General features: G+C 52.5%; 4 protein-coding genes across 4 annotated transcripts; 1 reads left to right on the plus strand and 3 right to left on the minus strand.

The window, feature by feature from the left end:
• Positions 1-963: 963 nt before the first annotated feature.
• Positions 964-4,557, plus strand: CGGC5_v009606 (putative ATP-dependent helicase; the record flags this gene model as incomplete). Its single annotated transcript, XM_066152195.1, has 5 exons — positions 964-1,574; positions 1,638-1,914; positions 1,971-2,207; positions 2,262-2,959; positions 3,054-4,557. 5 exons carry the CDS (start codon positions 964-966, stop codon positions 4,555-4,557), a joined length of 3,327 nt encoding a protein of 1,108 aa, XP_066008491.1.
• A 4,699-nt stretch (positions 4,558-9,256) lies between these two features.
• On the minus strand, positions 9,257-10,126 carry CGGC5_v009607 (uncharacterized protein; the record flags this gene model as incomplete). Its single annotated transcript, XM_032023824.1, has 1 exon — positions 9,257-10,126. The coding sequence occupies one exon, from the start codon at positions 10,124-10,126 to the stop codon at positions 9,257-9,259; it is 870 nt and encodes a 289-aa protein (XP_031879432.1).
• A 2,260-nt stretch (positions 10,127-12,386) lies between these two features.
• thrc (Threonine synthase) lies at positions 12,387-14,263 on the minus strand (the record flags this gene model as incomplete). Its single annotated transcript, XM_032023827.1, has 4 exons — positions 12,387-13,361; positions 13,414-13,619; positions 13,689-14,061; positions 14,159-14,263. The coding sequence occupies 4 exons, from the start codon at positions 14,261-14,263 to the stop codon at positions 12,387-12,389; spliced, it is 1,659 nt and encodes a 552-aa protein (XP_031879428.1).
• A 1,320-nt stretch (positions 14,264-15,583) lies between these two features.
• On the minus strand, positions 15,584-17,614 carry CGGC5_v009609 (uncharacterized protein; the record flags this gene model as incomplete). Its single annotated transcript, XM_032023828.1, has 1 exon — positions 15,584-17,614. One exon carries the CDS (start codon positions 17,612-17,614, stop codon positions 15,584-15,586), a length of 2,031 nt encoding a protein of 676 aa, XP_031879427.1.
• Between the last annotated feature and the right edge of the window lie 314 nt (positions 17,615-17,928).

Here is a 17,928-nt window from a genome sequence, read left to right on the forward strand (position 1 = left end):
CAGTACGTAAAAAGCTACTCAACGCTACGTATCTACTGAGGGTTGATGTTTGTGAAACTGGAAGGCCCCAGCCGAGTGGCTGATTGGCCGAGTAAAACAACAACTTCCATGGCGTCTTTGACCTTATGTTGCCGTCTTCCGTCACCTGATTCGGCTTTATTCCATGGTGAAAACGGTCTGCAAACCTTTCTCGATGCGCTTTCTAAACCTCTGCCTCCTAGAGCTCCCGAGACACATGTCCTTCCAACTGGCTTACGTATCCGATATGCCGCAGGTTATCAAACCAAAAGCAAGTGCAAGAACGGCGGTGTGGACCGTCTATTTCTCCCAACCTGCACCTAATCTTTGACGTGTACTAGATATCTAGGCCCAAAGACAGGGCGTTGGAGGCTGAGCGCAATGCCAGCTGTATTCAGACCAGGGATTTAACGTGCTCCCCGGAACCAAACTCAGCTCGCCTTCTCAACAGGAACCCGAAAGTCAACTCAGCTTAAGGCAAGGCATAACACAACCTTTCCGAAACGCAGACATACAGGCGGTTTCCTTACGTCACGTGTGGGTGGATATTTAGCAACGAATCTGAGGTACCTAGGTATAACAAGCGAGGAAGCAGAGAAGGAAGGAAGTCGGGTCGGTGAGGACCGGTGTGTTCTTTCCTATCCTGTCCTGAGTGCTTAGATAGGCAGGCTTCTTAGCGAATACAAGCGAAGAATTCTTTTTTTTTTGGTCTTGTCTTCCCTTTTTCACCTCCCACACTTTCGATCGCCAACTCTGATTTCATCTTCAAAGCACTTCGTTAGCGAGAATCGTTGCACTCTACATCATTCCATTCGACGAATTCAAGAGCTCGCGCTATTCCCCTACCCATTTTTGAGACCAGCGCCTGCTCGTCTACCCCAACCATTTCTTCCATTCTTACCTTCCTTGGTCCTTACCTCCGTGTTTGGCCAACTATTACCCAAAATGGCTTCCTACGTCGCCAACGAGAAGTCCAAGGCGTGTGTCCTTATTTTCCCAAAAGACAAACTGTTCATCGGTGGTAGTAGCCCATCCATCGGTCATGAGGGCGAGATCAAGACCGAGTTCATTTGGGCGGCTCCGGCTCAGGTTGAAGCATATGCTGGCGTTTCACTCACCTTCCCCATCCTGCAATCTGACGGTGTCGTTGCCACTCGCAGCCGTTCTGCTGGCCAAATTCGCAATGTCATTACCATTAAGCTCAAGTTCTTCGCCGACCAACTTGATTTGCAGACCAAAGAATGCGGCGAGCTCCCCTCAGAGTACCGGCAATACGTTCCTGATAAACATCAGAAAGATACAGCTTGGACAGCCATCAAAATCACCGGCCGACCCGCGATCGACGGTTACCCCTTGCCTTTCGCCGCTGATGAGCAATACGCCGGCATTCTGCACCGTGGCCAGCCCATCAAAGGCAGCATCAGTCTGAATTCACTCTGCTACGGCACAAAGGAGTTCACCTGCCTGGTCAAGGTTGGGGACTGGTCCAAAAAGGTGTCCTCGATCCTGAGAATCGTGAAAGAGCACAGGTTCTCGTACGACCCTTTCAGCAACAGGTATGCCATCTTCCCCAAATGTTTCTTGTTTCATCAATTACTAACCTCGTGTTTCTCTCATAGGCCTGATTGGAATGTGGCACGTTTCACGAAGGAGTGGGATGAAGCCGCTGGCCAGGGCCTTCTGTCGGATCAGCACATCGAAATGTTTTCGCACTCGCGATTCCGTCATGTTTCGACCAGCTTGGTGCATTCTGTTGCTGGAGACCTCGTTCACCTGATCCGACAGGTCGAAGTCATGCGCGACGTTCCCATCAAGGTCCGCTACCTCCGGCTCAGCCGAGATGAAGACCAGCCTGGCCAGCTCTTGTACGCCGTCATGCTTCTATCAGATGAATTCGTAAGTCACCCAACTCTTCCTGTCGTCTCTGTCCAGTGACTAACCTCCCTCTGCAGCGTGCCGAGTACGGACAAGCTCTGCGTCGCACAGCCCAGCTCGGTGACTCGGTCGGCATCGCGTTCCAGCCCAAACCAAAGCCCTTGAAGCTGAAGGACCCCATGCCGGATGATGTCAACTACTGGCCAGGAACTGTCGTCAATCCGTCTGTCTCGGAGCTCGACCACACAGGCAACTTCGTTCTGCTTGTGCAACGCCCTGAAGCTACCAAGGTGGCTGGAGACGCCGATGCCAAAGTTGAGCTGCCATTCAAATCGTACAACACTTGGGAAGACACAGGCGGCATCTAGGAGACCGCCTTCCTCAGGATCGATCTGAATCTTTCGACATACAAACGCCTCGTCGATGCTGTTCATCGTCTCTCATCTTGGGACAGGCTGAAGAACGAATTAGAGTCTGACATAGCCTACGACCCAGCGGATGTCTTGAACATTCCGCTTCCTGACCCCGACCGCGTTCAGTCAGAGCAGTCCGAAAATGCCGAGGATGCCATCACGTCTGAGCAGTCTCTCACGCAGACTTTGGTTATGGAGCGGCTTGAATTCGAGCAAGAGCTGCAACAGCAGTTCATTCAGGGAAACGGCCTCCGCGGTTTAGTGTTTGGCCCGCGTCGTCCCACGCCTGCTCAGCCTCTATCTGCAGCCTCCAGCCCTCGTACCGGAGCTCCTCTTTTCACAGATCGGCTGTTCGCCTCCACACTGGAGAAATTCTACAAAGATTGTGTTTCTAACCCGATCAAGCCGTTGGCGCCAAGAGAGCACGGCACCATTCCAGCGATCAACTTCCTTTCGACAAGAGATGAGCGGTTCTGCGAGCTTGTCCTATCTCGCCTGCGTCCAGTCACACGTCAGCGCCTCGAAAAATATCTCAAAGCTGTGCCCCTTGGCGTCCTGATGGTCACTGGATTTCCCGGAGCCGGCAAGACTGATGTCATTTTTACACTTGTCAACATTCTGCTTGATCACGACGATTTCGATAAGTTGTTTGTGTATGCCAGCTCCAATGGTGCCACCTCCAACGCGTGCAGCCGCATACAAGCTCAACCGACAATTCGTCGATGAGTACAACAAGAGCCTCCCCAGCCATCGCCACCGCCAATACGCCGTCGTCATTCGTGGCCATAACATCCAGTTGGAGCATGAGCGCATCCTCAGCACTGTCAACAACGCCTTCAACCGCACTGCGCATTACAACTCACAGCAGCTGCCAAGGTCCAAGCGCGTGTTCCAGATGCCATTGTCGGTCGCTGAGTGGGTACTCAAAATTGTTGGTTTCGGGAACTATCGACTCAACACTCATGACTCTGGCGAGCTTCACGATCTCCGCCTTCAATATCTCGCCCTTCCGGCATATGATCCCTTGCGCCGCTTCTTTGGTGGTGGGAAGTCTTGGGACGACATCGTCACAGAATGGAAGACTCACTATCCCGGTCCAAACGATGCAGACCTGATGCGGAAGCCAGACAACCTCCTCAGCAATCTGATGACCAGCGTCATCTCTCGTGCTGATGTCCTAGCCGCAACTCCCCACGTCGCCAAGGACAACGCCTACATCTGTTTCACTCGACAGATCGCCAAGGCCAGTGTTCTTGATGAAGCTGGCGCCATGAATGTTCCCCAGGCACTCCTAGGTTGGCCAAACTTCCGTGCCTGGCTCCTTGCTGGCGACGAGCGCCAGCTTCCACCAACGGTCATGACGCTGCATGAGAAAGACTCGTCAGGCAACTTCGTCAACAAATTCGCTCGTCACCTTCGCGTCTCTGCCCTTGAACGTTTCCGTCGCATTGGTTGGCCCACCTGTGTGTTGAACGAGCAGCTGCGCATCGTTGACGGTGGTTTCGATCCCGCATCCGAGGTATTCTATCCCGATGTGAGCGACTTCACATATGCCGATAGTTGTGGCATCGCGAATCGTCCCAAGGCTGTTGCTGCAGAGAAGTGGGCGGTGTCAAAGTACAAGACCATCAAGAGCAAGCAGCACAAGGGCAAAATCCAGCCGGTCTTCATCCATTTTCAGGGTCAATGTAAGGTTGAGGAGCTCACAGCTTCGCGCTACAACATCCAGCAGGCCGACAAGACGATCCAACTCATTCTCGAGCTGATGAACGCATCCAATGGCACGATCGATGCAGAGGATATCGGCATTGTCTCCCCTTATGCGGCCATGAACAGAAGACTAGAGTCGCTGCTCGAGGGAGAGCCAAGCCTCGACAGAAAGGTGACGGTCCACACTCCCGATACATTCCGAGGCCGAGAAAAACCCGTCATTTTCTATGTCCTCACTGTCGAGAGGGGGTCCACCGCCGGCCACGTCGCTTCGCGACAGCGCTCCGCTGTCGGTATCACCCGCCATACTGATGGTCTTTTCATCATCGGCGACATCGAGACAGTGAAGCCAGAGGATGCCAAGAAGAAGGCTGTTGCAGTGACCAACGACGATGGCGAAGTCGAAATGATCGACCTTCGTTCCTTCTCTCAACTGTTGGAATGGTTCACCCGCGAGAAGCGTGTCGGTCTTCCATATGACGATGAATGGCAGCAAGTCAAGCCAGCTAAGAAGGATGAAGACTATGGCCTTGTGCTATGAAGAAGGACGATGAGGGAAACTGACGAGGACAAGGACGACAAGGACGATAAGGACGATAAGGACGACGGGGACGACGGGGACGACGGGGACGACGGGGACGACGAGGATAACGGGGACTAGAAAAAAGGACGAGGAAGAGGGACTTCTTCCGAGACTTCGTTTGCTCTCAATAGAATGAGTAGGATATGGAATCTGTTCCTATGAGAGTCTTATCCCAACCACTGATATCCCCTTGGTTTTCTTTCTTCACTGGAATAGCTGAGACATACCGAGGCAGCTATGAAGTGACATGGAAAATAAGAATCTTAAAGACTTGGGCAAAACACTAACAAACTGCAGCCATGAGACTAAGCCATCCCATCAGAAACCATATTAAGTCACCTTTAAGCCTAGGTCTGCATAAAGTCATGGCCCCTAAACTACACGTCGGGTTCTGCTCGACTCAGGCAGAGGAAAGGGACATGCAGAGTTAGTATCACTCGCGGGACTTGAAAGCGCAGCTCATGTCATATCTACACGGTGTTCTGGCACCATCAGCGGAGTCTCAACCACCACGTAAAAGGGCTTACCTTTGCCGTGTCCGATTCACAGCAGCCGGGACTAGACTCGGGACTGGATCAACGCGATGCTTTCCCTGAAGTTCTTGGCCGTCACCTCGCGGGTGCGAGCACTCGGCGCTGTGCTCCTCCGGCTAGTTGTCGAACAAGCCGATTTCAACGCGGGGCTTCTCGATGAGTACTGTATAGGTAGCTGCGCAGTAGTAGTCACGGCACTTTCCCTCTGATATAACTCGTCTCTCAGAGCATTTTTATCTCGTTGAGCCGGCCAGCGCAATCCAAATTGACGATCTACTAGAGCTACCATCCGAGATCGGGAGTCGCGAGCGGGCGACTTCTCCGGCTGAAGAGCGATGGCTACAGAAGTGCACCGGCGATTCATGACAAGACTTCACGTATATTCGGAGAATAAATCGTTGACAGAGATGAATGACGCCAGATCAGAGATATCAAAGACACAACACGTCCACCCACTCATTCGACATCATTTTCCCGATATGGCATATCTCATGAGAAACGCTTTTAAAAGAAACTGTAGGATACGGAGTAATTGTGTCTTCCATAGGCTTTTCGAGCCGAGCAGACCGTTTATATAGTCATTCGATCGAGCTTGTCTGCCAAGATTCCCATGCTCCCGCTGCCTGCTAGCACTGACATGGTTTAGGGACAGTGTACCGTTGTCAACTCGACCATTGACGATCTCGCGGAGGCTGTACTCTCGCCCTACTCATTTTAAATTGCCAGATTATACCGTACATAATGTTGAATTCGTTCCTCGACGTTAACGTTCTCTAAAAATGATGTAGTTTTTCGGTATGTTCGCATGAAACCCGCCACAAATGTTCGCTTCGAACGTTCCACATAGCCTTAGCGGCGTCAAATGGAGGTTATCGAACTCTGAACCGATTCTGTGGGTATTCTGTTAGAGATATAATAATACGATGCCGAAAGTAATAGACGAGGGTAAGCTCTGTTCGTGAGAAGAACTTATGCCGTCAGGTTATTGATCTTGAGGCTAGATAAGCGATAGCTTAGACGTGTAGGAGTAGTCACAGGCTATAATAGCGATTTTCTTATATAGGTTCAATTTCCTTGGCCGTTACTAATTCTTGCGAAATGGCTAAGCTTATATAGATGTTCAATGAATTTGAAGTTTCAGCAATACATCAAACGTTCCTAATAGCTTCTAAGGTATCCAGCATATAGAAGGACATGTTAGTCGTCTTCGAATCTGAATTTCGGCATGATGTCCTCTCAGTCCGTGTATTGGAGAGCTTGGGTAAAGCCATCACACGCACTGCCTCGGCCGTCCAGTCTGCAAGCCCATGCCAGTTTTTAACGCCCTCGAGACCGTGATGACTGTCGACCAGCCACAGCGACGATTTGAATATTCATAGGAATACTTTGACGTGAATGGGCAGAGACACCACGGAGACAAACATTGTGAGGTGTGGAGAAAATTTAGCGATGCTGGTGAGCCAGCGCATTGAACACCGTCCTCGAGCTTATCAGGCCACCTTTCCTTCGCGCGTTGTGGTCAAATAGATTCATTTGGTTTGCTCTGTTGATTCTCATTCTTTCTGGTACGATGTCATTTATAAGGCGAATGGCCGAAGCGACGCTTGACGACAGAAATGTTTGCTCGTGCATGGGCGCCAGAGCCCGCCATATAAAAGCTTTGTGACTCCCTTGTTGAGACTTTCTAGAAAAACAAAATCGTTGCCATCGTTGTGATCTATACAATAATTCTCGGTCAAATACCTAAAAAGAATCCAATGACGTTCTGCCGATTCTCGATGCCCTGGAGCATCGAGTATTGAAACATTGCTACCCCTGCTGGACTATTCAAGCATTCCATGGAAAGAAAACGCCGGACGCTGAAGCGATTGAAGAGATTCTGTCATCTTATCATCTTCCGGACGCACGAACACGGCTTAGTGATTGAAAGTGATGCATTTCTGGACCAGAAACCATTTGAGACGAACATCCTCTATGATTGTGTTGCTGAATTAAGCTTGAATTTGTGACGGGTAGGCTTATTATACGACACTCCTTCGATTGAGGAATTTCGTTCAATTGCTCTCTGTATTTGGTCGTCATGACACTTCACAAGGAGATGAGACGAAAGGGGCACTCGACCAGCTCTGGATATTGGCCCCCGTCGGTTTATTGTCAATAATACCCGTCTCAAGACGACGAACAAGCCCCCGGGGACGTGATCATGCATTCAAGTCACAGGTTCCATATCAGCCGGGACATCTGACCCTGAGACAGCTCGGTAAAGAGTGTTTGCGGACGAGGTCAACCTGGGACAGGTACTTCCATTGTTGATAAATCGTCGTTTTCTGGCTTGATAACCTCATTTAAATAGTAATCAAGGAGAGATTGGCGCGACCGTACGCGGCAAGTCCTCTTTCTTTACCTCTGGTAGGCTGGGTCATATTTCATTAGCCTTCTCATTGTCCATGACGATTTCTGACCGAGGGACAGGTCACGTCTGGTGCTCATTTGTTGTCTCGGTGGATAATCTTGGTAATAGTTATAAGGAATGAGATCAGCAGACTTGCTTCTCAGCAAAAATCAGAGCAGCCAGCGTCTGTTCCAGGTGTTTTCCATCTGGACTGGCTTTCGCCTTTCATTGAACGGTTAGTCCCCAACCGACGCGAAACGTTTGAGTGATTCGACGTCTTGTCCTAGCGGCCATGTCCGCGAGCGCCCAAGTTTCTTGCTCATTCGGCTGTGTATCTGTCTCTACTCATGACATACGCCTGTATAATTCATGTTGACTTCCAAATCACCTATGCCTTCTGTTGGTTGCCTCTGCCTTCAGACCATCCTGGATCAAGAGCATGAGAAGCAATTTGCGGACAACAGTCTAATAAACGACGAAAGAAGACTTTCAGAGGCACTGAAACAGAACGAAAAGCCACTGTACACAGCTGAATATTTGCACATAATCTCTGGGAGCCCTCAGAGGCAATATTTGAGCTATTTAACGCGTACTTCGTCCCTCAAGCAATGGCCTTGAGCAGCGATTGATTACTTCACCGATTGCGTGGCATTATTGTCTGGTAGAAAACTAACATCTCATAACGATGTTCGCCATCTGGCTCCTGCTGGAGGCAGTCCAATCGCGGGGGGCGAACGAGGTCATAATACCATCCAGAATACCCCCAAGCAAATGACAGAAAAGACCGTCAACGGAACTTCACAACGAGCTGTCAGGAATCTGTGCTTCAAAAATTCACTACGGGTGACCACTTCTTCAACAGAGGGTCATATATTTGAGTAAAGCCGACCACTGCCTCCGACCTCGGCGCACAAGCACGTAAAACTCATCTTGTGGACAACATTGCCTTGTCCGCTGATGGATTCTTTGGCGAGACTACGGGAATATAGACCCAGCCCTTCCTCATCAGCAGATAGTACCTCCGTCTGCAGCCGCGAATTCAACTTTAGTATGCTCATCATCCTCTTCAAAAAGATCTTCTCTCATTTTCTCTGTAGGACCCATGTCAAGGCCAAGATAACATACCATGAAGAACTTCCCCCTAGCGCCCATTAGACATGCAAGGATTGTATCTGGAATCTGAAAACACCCGATCATCACCAGGGTAGTCTGTCGTCATGGCTGGTGGAGTCTTCACCTGTATTTACACGCTCCTATTTCGACATGGCCTTGGTAGAGATGGGACACCTTGCAAGAGTACCTCCGTGACTTCCATCGCTCACGATAAGCTACGCTGAAACTCGCTCCCCCATCAGTATGATTTTCGTCTGACGGACCGTGTATGCGACGACGAACAGGTACATTTATAGGTAAAGTGTTTTCATCTCTATGCGACAACTTGACGCAACTGTTTCAGTGCTCACAATGAAATGAAAACTGAAGTGTTTGATGCAACTTTTTTTTTTGTCTATGCAAATAACGTCTTGTCTTGAAAATTAAGGCGGCGCAGACTGACCACTGCCGCATGTTCCAGAAAACTCCCGCGCAAATCCCTTCCGTATCCCCTTAAATCGCCCCAAATGCCGTCCAAACCATATCGCCAAATTCCCTGCAGGTAACAACGCAACCGAAAAAGACGGGTTCCGGGAATGATGCACTTGTGTCTTGTGACGGCTCACAAGAGCTACTTCATCTATCGGATGCGTCTCATCGCATCTCTATGTTCCTTTTCGACGGCGTAGAAATGTGTATAGAGCCTGGAAAGACGCATCAAATATTCGTCCGAGGAACCAAGAGCAGTTGCTGTCGCACGCCAGGCGGCTGTCTTCCACTTCTGTCTTGCTGACTTGCCTAGAACGTCGTTACGCTCCAGTGGAATGCGTCCGGTCGCTTTGTGAATCGCAATCATCATGTTGACTTCCGTCGCCCGAGTCTCCAGCGTTGACCGTTTCTCCTCATCATTGACGTGGCGTACAACGAAACGACGCAGACAAGGCTCCTTTTGCAGGTTCTCCATGAAGGGCGCCATGATATCCTTCCTTTCTTTTGCTGAAGGATTTATTGCAGCAAGTTGGAGTGCGATGTCCAGATCCGGGCCCAGTGGCTCTTCTATCATACAGAGGATCTCGTGGTAAAGGGTTTGGGTTTCCCTGGTGCTGTCTTCCGCCTTTGGTCCTGTCCACGCAATGCCACGACTCTGAGTGATGAAGGTATCGGCTATGATACTGAGGTTGAGTCGTTGGTCAGACGATGCGTCGATGTTCGTGTCCACATCTGACTCTTCACTGACGTTCGTCTCAGACTTGCCTCGGGTCGCTTCCGAGTAGGGTCCTGATCTCTTCTGAATCTTCGTAGGGGGCAAGTCGTGAGACCCGATCTCGTCGCATCGCTTCCGCTTCTGCTGTTGGGCTGCGTCGGAAAGCGCTAGCTTCAGCAGCCTAGCCGCCTTTGCCATCTGGTCTGATGCCGACTGGTTGCGCTCCATCGTGACGATATTGGTATCGTCGTCTTGAAGACCTTGGCCGCCTTGCTTTGTCTGTGTATTTCCCTGGTCGGTTTCCATGTCGTGTGTTGTGTTGCGACGCCGAGATAGGTGTCGTGGATGTGATTGTGTGACGTATGAGTCGGAACGAACGGTGCGGATGGTGAGAGCAGGTAGATGTGTTGAGGAAGTTTCGGGCCCACCCAGTAGTGGTTTTCACAGTAGTGGAAGAAGCAGTGAAAGAGAGCAGGCGGATGTGAGGAAGAAAAGTTTATCGACAAGCCGTTCGATGAGGAGGTTTAAATACCCCGTGAGAATAGCTGCGTGGATGGGGTTGGAAGTGAGAAAGAGGGTGGGTCGAAGGTGAGAAATTGGATGGAAAGTGAGAAGTTGGCAACCTCGTTAAGGAAGGCACTGACTGTGCGGGTGGAAGGCGCACCTTGAGTTTAGGTTCAAATGGAAGGAATGAACAGTTTCGTCTGGTGAAGTGTGACTTCCAGTGTGAAGGCACCGCGAATACCAACAATGGGAGTCATCGAGGGCAAGTTCCGCACTAAATTCTTCTCTCCTGCGTAAGTTGAAAGCTCTGCGTAAATTTTCAACAGTTATACTTGAATTTGAACGAATGAATAATCTGATTTATCTATTTTCCTTCATACTCTGTATGTCAAGACGATGCACGTAAGTCCTCTGATACCTACATCTATCTCATGTACGACAAATATAAGTAAATCCATGTTGGACGAGGACAAAAGTAGAGAATACGGAGGTAAGTAAAGATATACAGATTTACACGACACCGCATTTGTCCCTTAATATACTGTATCAGTTGACGATGAACAAGGTATATATTTATGTAGTAGAACACCGTCGTCTCATCTCACATATCTCGAAGCCAAGTTGCTACACAAATCTACGCGCTCTGATTGACAGGATGTGCGACTGAGTAGACAAGTAGACGTCTCTCTCTGCCATAGACCTATCAAACGCGGCAAACAAACGAGTGACGTGAATACAACACCTGTCTCTCCCTCAACCTCTCAACCTCTCCACCGTCCGTCCGTTCATCCGTCTACTTGTGCTGGCCCTGCTGTCCTCCCTGGGCCTGTCCTCCTTGGCCACCCTGGCCCTGCTGACCAGCGTTGGCGTTTCTGTCTCCAGCACCCTGGGCCCGCGCAGCAAAGCCGCCGGAGCTCATGTCCTTTCCACCCTGAGCCTATCATAGGTTGTTAGAGAGAGATTCGTTCACATGAAAAGAATGAAGGTACATACCTGGGTCGCCTGGATGCGAGAGGCATCGCTCTTGCTCATCTGGTTGGGCATGTTGTCTGAGATGGTTTGAAACGAAGTTCAGTGATGTGTTTGAGTTGATAGGATGGTTGTCGTCCGTTGTCTGTTGCGATGAGCTGAGTTGCCTTTAAATCAATCGGAAATCTCATGGAAATGTTACAGACTTTTATACTCATCTCGCCCTCCCAGTCACATGCTATCGCACCCATACAAATCACCAAACGGTACCCATCAAACTTCACCGCCCAAACTTTGCAGTTGGAAGACCTTGCTAACAATCGTTCCGCGGTGGTCCTTCCAGGGCAAGGCAAGCTTCTCGCCGACATGCCCAGCCAGCCAGCGCCCGGGAGGCATGCTCCAAGCGCGAGATATTCGGTCGGCCTCCAGCGTCGTCTGCATCATCGACGTCTGCGCGAGAACTTGTACCCGCGACATCGTGAGCAGTGATGACGACGATCGCGATGATGAACCAGTACATGGCCGAGGAGAGGGAGGGATGGTGGAAGACATCGACGATGATGGGCAGGACATCGCAAGCAAACCTGTGCCGCTCATCCAAGTACACTGCGCCCATCACGACATCACTCCTCCCGTCACCATCACCCAGCAAATCAAGGCTCAGAAACTCGAAATATCGTTTATCATCATGGTTTCCGCTATTCACGCGTGATCCCCCTCCTATTTTGCGTTTTTACGTTTTTGTAAACCACACCCGGAATGCGGGAGGTCTTCGACCGCAGCCAAAACGGCTTCATGCAATGCAAGTTGCGCCCCTCTCCAAACCGCCCAATCGCCCCCCAGACGAACCACAAGTGTTTTCTATAGGGGGTGTAGATATCAGAATGAAATCAAAAACGTACAGTCTGACGATGCGTAGCGCACTATCAAGATGCCGATCACTGGTGACTGAAAAGACAAACCTCCGCCATCAAGCGCTCTCCAGAAAACGTATGCCTCTCGTTGGTATTTCTTGCTGCCGTGGTCGAAAGTGAACCGCGACACAGCTTGTATGCTTATGCTTTGTATGTTTCTCAGCCCTCAGTCACCCCGCTTAGCTGTGGAGAGCCTTCAGCTCCTCGTCGACCTGCGCCCTGACAATCTCCCTGACCTTCTGCCAGTCGTTGACGCACTCCGTGACCCTCTTCTCCCTCTCCTCCAAACCGACAAACTCCGTGGGGAGGACCTTCTCCTTGAAGTTGAATCCCTGCTCCTCCTTGAGCGCCATGTCGACGGCGCCGGCGAACTTGGCAGGGTGGGCGGTGGAAAGGGAGATGTGCGGCACCTCGGCGGCGCGCTCAATAGATCGCAGGGAAGCGGCAACACCAATGGCAGAGTGGGGGTCAAGAACGTAGTCGATCTTGTTGTAGAAGTCCTTGATGGTCTCGACGGTCTGGGGATCGCTGACGCGCTCGCTCTCGAAGTCGCGGCGGGCTGAAGTGAGCACATCCTTGTAGACAGGGCCGAAGCCGCCCTTGGTCTTAAGGTCCTTGAGCCAAGATGCGACCTCCTGGGAGGCTTGTCTCTTGTTCCACTCGTCGTCCATGCCGGCGGTGGTGGCGAACTCGTAGGCGAGGAACCACAGCAGACGCTCAAAGTTGCTGGAGACCAGAATGTCCATGGCAGGGCTGAGGGTCTCCTTGACGCCGTCCTCATGCGCCTTGGCACCATCGGTGGCCAGGCCGCCGGTGGCCTCGGCGGGAGGCGCGGGCTGCTTCTCGTACTTGCCAGTCGTCCAGAACCTGTGGAGGATATCGTTCTCGTTGGTTGCGATAACGAGCTTGTCAACAGGCAAGCCCATGCGGAAGGCGAAGTAGCCGGCGAGGATGTCGCCGAAGTTGCCCGTGGGCACGACGAAGCGGACCTTTTCGCCAAGCTTGAAGGATTCGGAGGTCTTGGCGAGGGAGAAGTAGGAGTGGAAGTAGTAGACGATCTGGGCGAGGATACGGGCCCAGTTGATGGAGTTGACGGCACCGAGGTTGTGCGTCGAGTTGATGTCGGAATCGGCGAACAGGGCCTTGACGATGTCCTGTAACGATTGGTGTTGGCGAAGGCGCACAATCGGGTGACGGGCTACTTACTTGACAGTCGTCAAAGGTACCGGTGACGGCAAGGTTGTGGACGTTCTCGTCCAGGACAGTCGTCATCTGGGCCTCCTGGATGGGGCTCACGCGACCCTTGGGGTGCAGGATGAAGACAGAGACATCCTTCTTGCCGCGCAGGCCGTAGATGGCGGCGGATCCTGTGTCACCACTCGTAGCGCCAACAACAGTCAAGTGATGTCTGTCTGCGCAACGTGTTAGTCTGGCTTGTCCAACAGGCGCAATTTACCCCGCGCGGGCTCCAGCGAGCATACCCTTTCCAGTCTTGCCCTCGTTCTTGCGCACGAGGAAGTATTCAAACAGGTTGCCGAGGAACTGCAGCGCAACGTCCTTGAAGGCAAAGGTCGGGCCGTGGAAGAGCTCGAGGAGGTAGAGGTTGTCGTTCAGGTGGCGGAGCGGTGTGGTGTCGGCGTGGCGGAAGGTGGCATAGCTTCGGTCGATGATGCCCTTGAGGTCTTCGGAAGGAATCTCGGAGGCGGAGATATAGAGAGAGAGGATCTTGTGGGCGAGGTCGGGAAAGGAGAGATCCTTCCAGTCCTGCCAGTTGGCGACCTGGGGGATGTGCTCGGGGATGAAGAGACCGCCATCGCTGGCGAGACCCTTGAGAACGACCTCCTCGAAGGAGAACTGGAGATGCGATCAGCGCTGTGCAGACAGTGGCTTCAGGAGTTGCGCGCAATGGCTTGCAGAAGCAATTGGTTCAAGAGACGGGGGTATAACATACACCGCTGTCCTCGCCGCGGGTGCTCAGGTAGCGCTGCGACTGGGTGTGGGTGGTGTCGGCGCCGGTGCCGGTCTGGCCGTTGGTGGTGGTACCGTTGGTGGCCATGATGCCTTTATGCGGTGAGGAGGGAATGGGCAGAAAAGAGGACGAAGCCCAATTGAAAGGGAGCGGGAAATGGAAGGGGAAAAGTAACGAGACCTCGTCTCTGCGAATGCAAGATCTCGGGCTGAGAAGGGCGGGATGGAGCGATGGACGGAAGAGGAAAGAAAAAAAGTCGAGTCACACCAAGCACGTCAAGTGGCCGAAAGTCGGTGGTGGCTCGACTCGATGCGAGTCGAGCCAACAGAAAAAGAGCCCCTCTCCTCTCCTCTTCCCTCCCGGGACCCCTCCCGTCGTCGTCCACAGTCACTGCTGTCCAGCGTCTTCCAGTCTGTAATTAGGTCCTCCCCTCCCCGCCAATGTCCCGTGCCTACCTACAGTCCCAGTCCTGGTCTTGCGCAACTTTAGTAACTCAGGAGTGAGTAACCGCAAATTTTGCCCCGCACTAGCCGTCAATCGGGAGGCAGGCGGCGGCGGGGTGACAACAGCGTCGGACGGGTGGGCAGGACATGGCATGGGACATTGGATGGCACTTGCGCTGCGCTGAGGGAGACCACCAGGGAAGAAAATAAAAATAAAAAAAAAGTACTGGCCGCGGGGTTGTCATCCCTCCCCCAAATGTCCACTTTCCACTCCGACGAGTGTCTCTGGGCCATGTCGGGATGCCAAGAATCCTGGTTTTCGGCGCCGGAATGTCCAATTCTGGCTCTGTGATTGGACGGATCATGGGCAGCAAGCTCTTTCCAGCGTCGCACAGGAGCTGATGCACCCGTGCGCCTGAAGTTCCTTGTGTCGTGTCCACCTCCTGAGCTGCAGCCAGCAGCATGCAACATGCAATATGCGCCTCTTATTGCCCCTCCAACCGATTACCCCTCCATCCCCCTCCATCAGATCGAGTCAATTGAGCTCTGACAGCTCGGGTGCTGACAATCTGTTTGTGCCGCTGACGGCGAGGCTGGTAGCTGTGGCTGGCTAATCGAAGGACCTGTCGAGTGAGTCGTCACTGGCAGTTTGGCCTGTTCTTGGGTTTGGGTAACCGTGATGAGCATTGATGTCTCGATTCAACCTGGAGGAGTGACTGAAACTGTTGCAAGTTTCCATCGCATATCGAATATCCATAATAGGCTTGCTATAGCATCCTATCGGCATCATTAATACCGCCGAGCCTCATCAATCGTATGCCTCATGCTGTCTGTCCAGCCCACTCTCACTGTGCCGTGCCTTAAACGCCTGCTTCCCACAATGCCCCGGGTATCTCGAAAAAAGAAATATGGTCAACATCGACCCCTCCGCCGTCAGCCCCGCGCCAATTCCCATCGAATTGTTTCACTTGCGCACAATCTTAAGTAGTGGTGCAATCTTCGACTTCTTGCTGAGCCCCACCCGATAGAGAGGCTTCCCAGCCTGCGATGCTGGCGTTGGGACCCCCTGCTTGCCATCGGCTTTGCCCGCCACCTCTTTTTTGACCTCGTTCTTCTGCGGAGTGACAATTGCCGCCTCCCCCTCTGTTGCCGCGCTTTGCGGACCCGAACCATCGGAACCGGGCTTCAGCCCCGAGTTGGCCGTTGTAGGCTGCAGAGCCCGTGCTTCGCCCGCCTCACTTGTAGTCTCACTCGCTGGCCCTTTTCCGGTCACCTCCTCTGTAGATCGCTTCTTATCACTCTTCTTGGGCTTGGTTGACCTGCTGGTCTTCTCCAATTGGTTATCACCCGCAGGCTCCAAATCCACTGGAACAGCAATATTCTTGGCCTCGTCAGCGGGTTCAACGGCTGCGGGCTGATCCACGGGTTCCTGCTGCACGTGCGCCGCGACAACCTTGTCTAACTTCCTTGGCCGGCCTCTTTTCTTCTTGGTTTGCTGTGTAGCCGCTGACGTTGGTTCCGCTGCAGCTGGGCTCTCGGCGACCTCGCTCAGAACTGCGGGTGCGACTCCGGGTGACGGTGCTTGGGTCTCGGCAGGCTCAGGGGCTGCTGCTGCATCGGATTTCCTAGGGCGCCCTCTCTTCTTGGGTTTGGGAGGGCTGGCTGGTGGAGCAACCTCTTCGATAAGTTGTGCAGCTGGTCCCATGTCAGCCTCGGGGACTGTTGTGAATGTGGCATTCCCGTTATCGCTCTGCCGACTAGCGTCGTTACCCCTTCGTCGGCTTGGTCGAGGTTTGTACATCTCACGAGGAAACCCAGTATCGTCCGAGTTCCAATCGTCTGCAATATGCAACGCTGCAGCCTGCGGAAATTCATCACGGTGGTGACTGCGCTTCTTGCGTACAGGCGCTGCAGATATGATGTCCGGTGATGATTGGATCTCGATTGTCGCTTCGGGGTCAATGACTTCTCGTATTTCCTGCACGGCTTCAAACGCCGTTCGAGACTTCGTATCATCTACGAATGACTCTTGGAGCATTCCCCGGACTCGTGTTTGACTGGGCGTAGAGTATGCAATAGTAGTAGCTCCACTAGAGCGTGCTGCAGCTTGCAAGGTTGTGAAATGGCGGGAAGGCGGTGGTCTCTGGTCATCCGGCGACGGATCGACTGAATGATACTCGTATTGCAGCTGTTGGCTAGCCGTCAGAGCTCGGGGTTCGATATACAGAGAGACCTGCTTTTGTCCCGAGATCGGGCTATTGACCAGTACAGAACCATCGTCGAGGGGGACCACCATGTCAATATCGTCAGTCGCCGCCGATGACACCGGTGCATCGATTCTCTGTTTCTTGGCTGCCTGAGGTAGAGAAAAGTTGGCTCTCCCTACCGGAGTGACGTCAAACGGCTGTGTGGACCCTTGGGAGGGCATCTCGATAGCTAATGGAGAGGTCAACTCGACATTGTCCACTCGCTTCCTCTTGTTGCTTGTAGGCGTTTTGTCTTTGGCCACGGTAGCAATCGGTGCTGTAGGCTGTTCGGCCGGGCTGCTAGGCACGTCCCACATGTCCTTCGGCGTGTCATTGGCACTCCTCCCAGGGGTCGTGACCTGCGTAAGGTCCACGATCTCCGGTCTCTTTGCCTTCTTTGTCCGGTTCGATCCCATAGTCGGGTCGGTGATTGAAGTCAATGACGAGGTGTTGGTGTCGTCCTTCTTCGTCGCAGCCTTTATGCCATCAGATGCGGAGCTACAGACCGCGCCGTGGGGTACCGAGAAGTGATCGTGATGCGACAAGATGTCGTCCGTAGCTGGAGCTCGCTGGTCGTTGTATATCTCTTGGAAGACTTGAGGGTCGGTTGAGCCTGTCGCAGCGCTTACTGGATCGCAGGAACGTCCTTCGCTGGATTTCTTGGGTGTTGGAGGCTTCGCTGGACCGTCTTCCAGATCGAAGTCATCGTCTGAGTCGTCTGAGTCTGCGATGACCCGGGCAGGAGCCATTGTCGCGCAGTGGCAAAGGGAGTCCGCGGTGGAGGAGGTCGAGGCGCGTGTCTAGTGTGAGGCGAATTGTGAAGGGTACAATGGGTGTACGCCGAGGTACTTGCTTAATTGTTTTCTATTCGGAAACGCGACATTGGAATGCGCCTCGCGCGATCACGTGGCGCTTTATGCACTTAAGCGGTGTTCACCCATCCCCCCCTGATCATTTTGTGGCGGGCCGGTCCGGGCCGTACCTCATCTGAACCAGATCGGAACATCGATCACACGTTCGCCCTGCCGATGATTTTTCACGGTCTCAAAGGAAAAGACTTCGA

Source organism: Colletotrichum fructicola, assembly GCF_000319635.2.
Source record: "Colletotrichum fructicola Nara gc5 chromosome Unknown KSG_Nara_v1_contig05, whole genome shotgun sequence".
Lineage (NCBI taxonomy): Eukaryota > Fungi > Ascomycota > Sordariomycetes > Glomerellales > Glomerellaceae > Colletotrichum > Colletotrichum fructicola.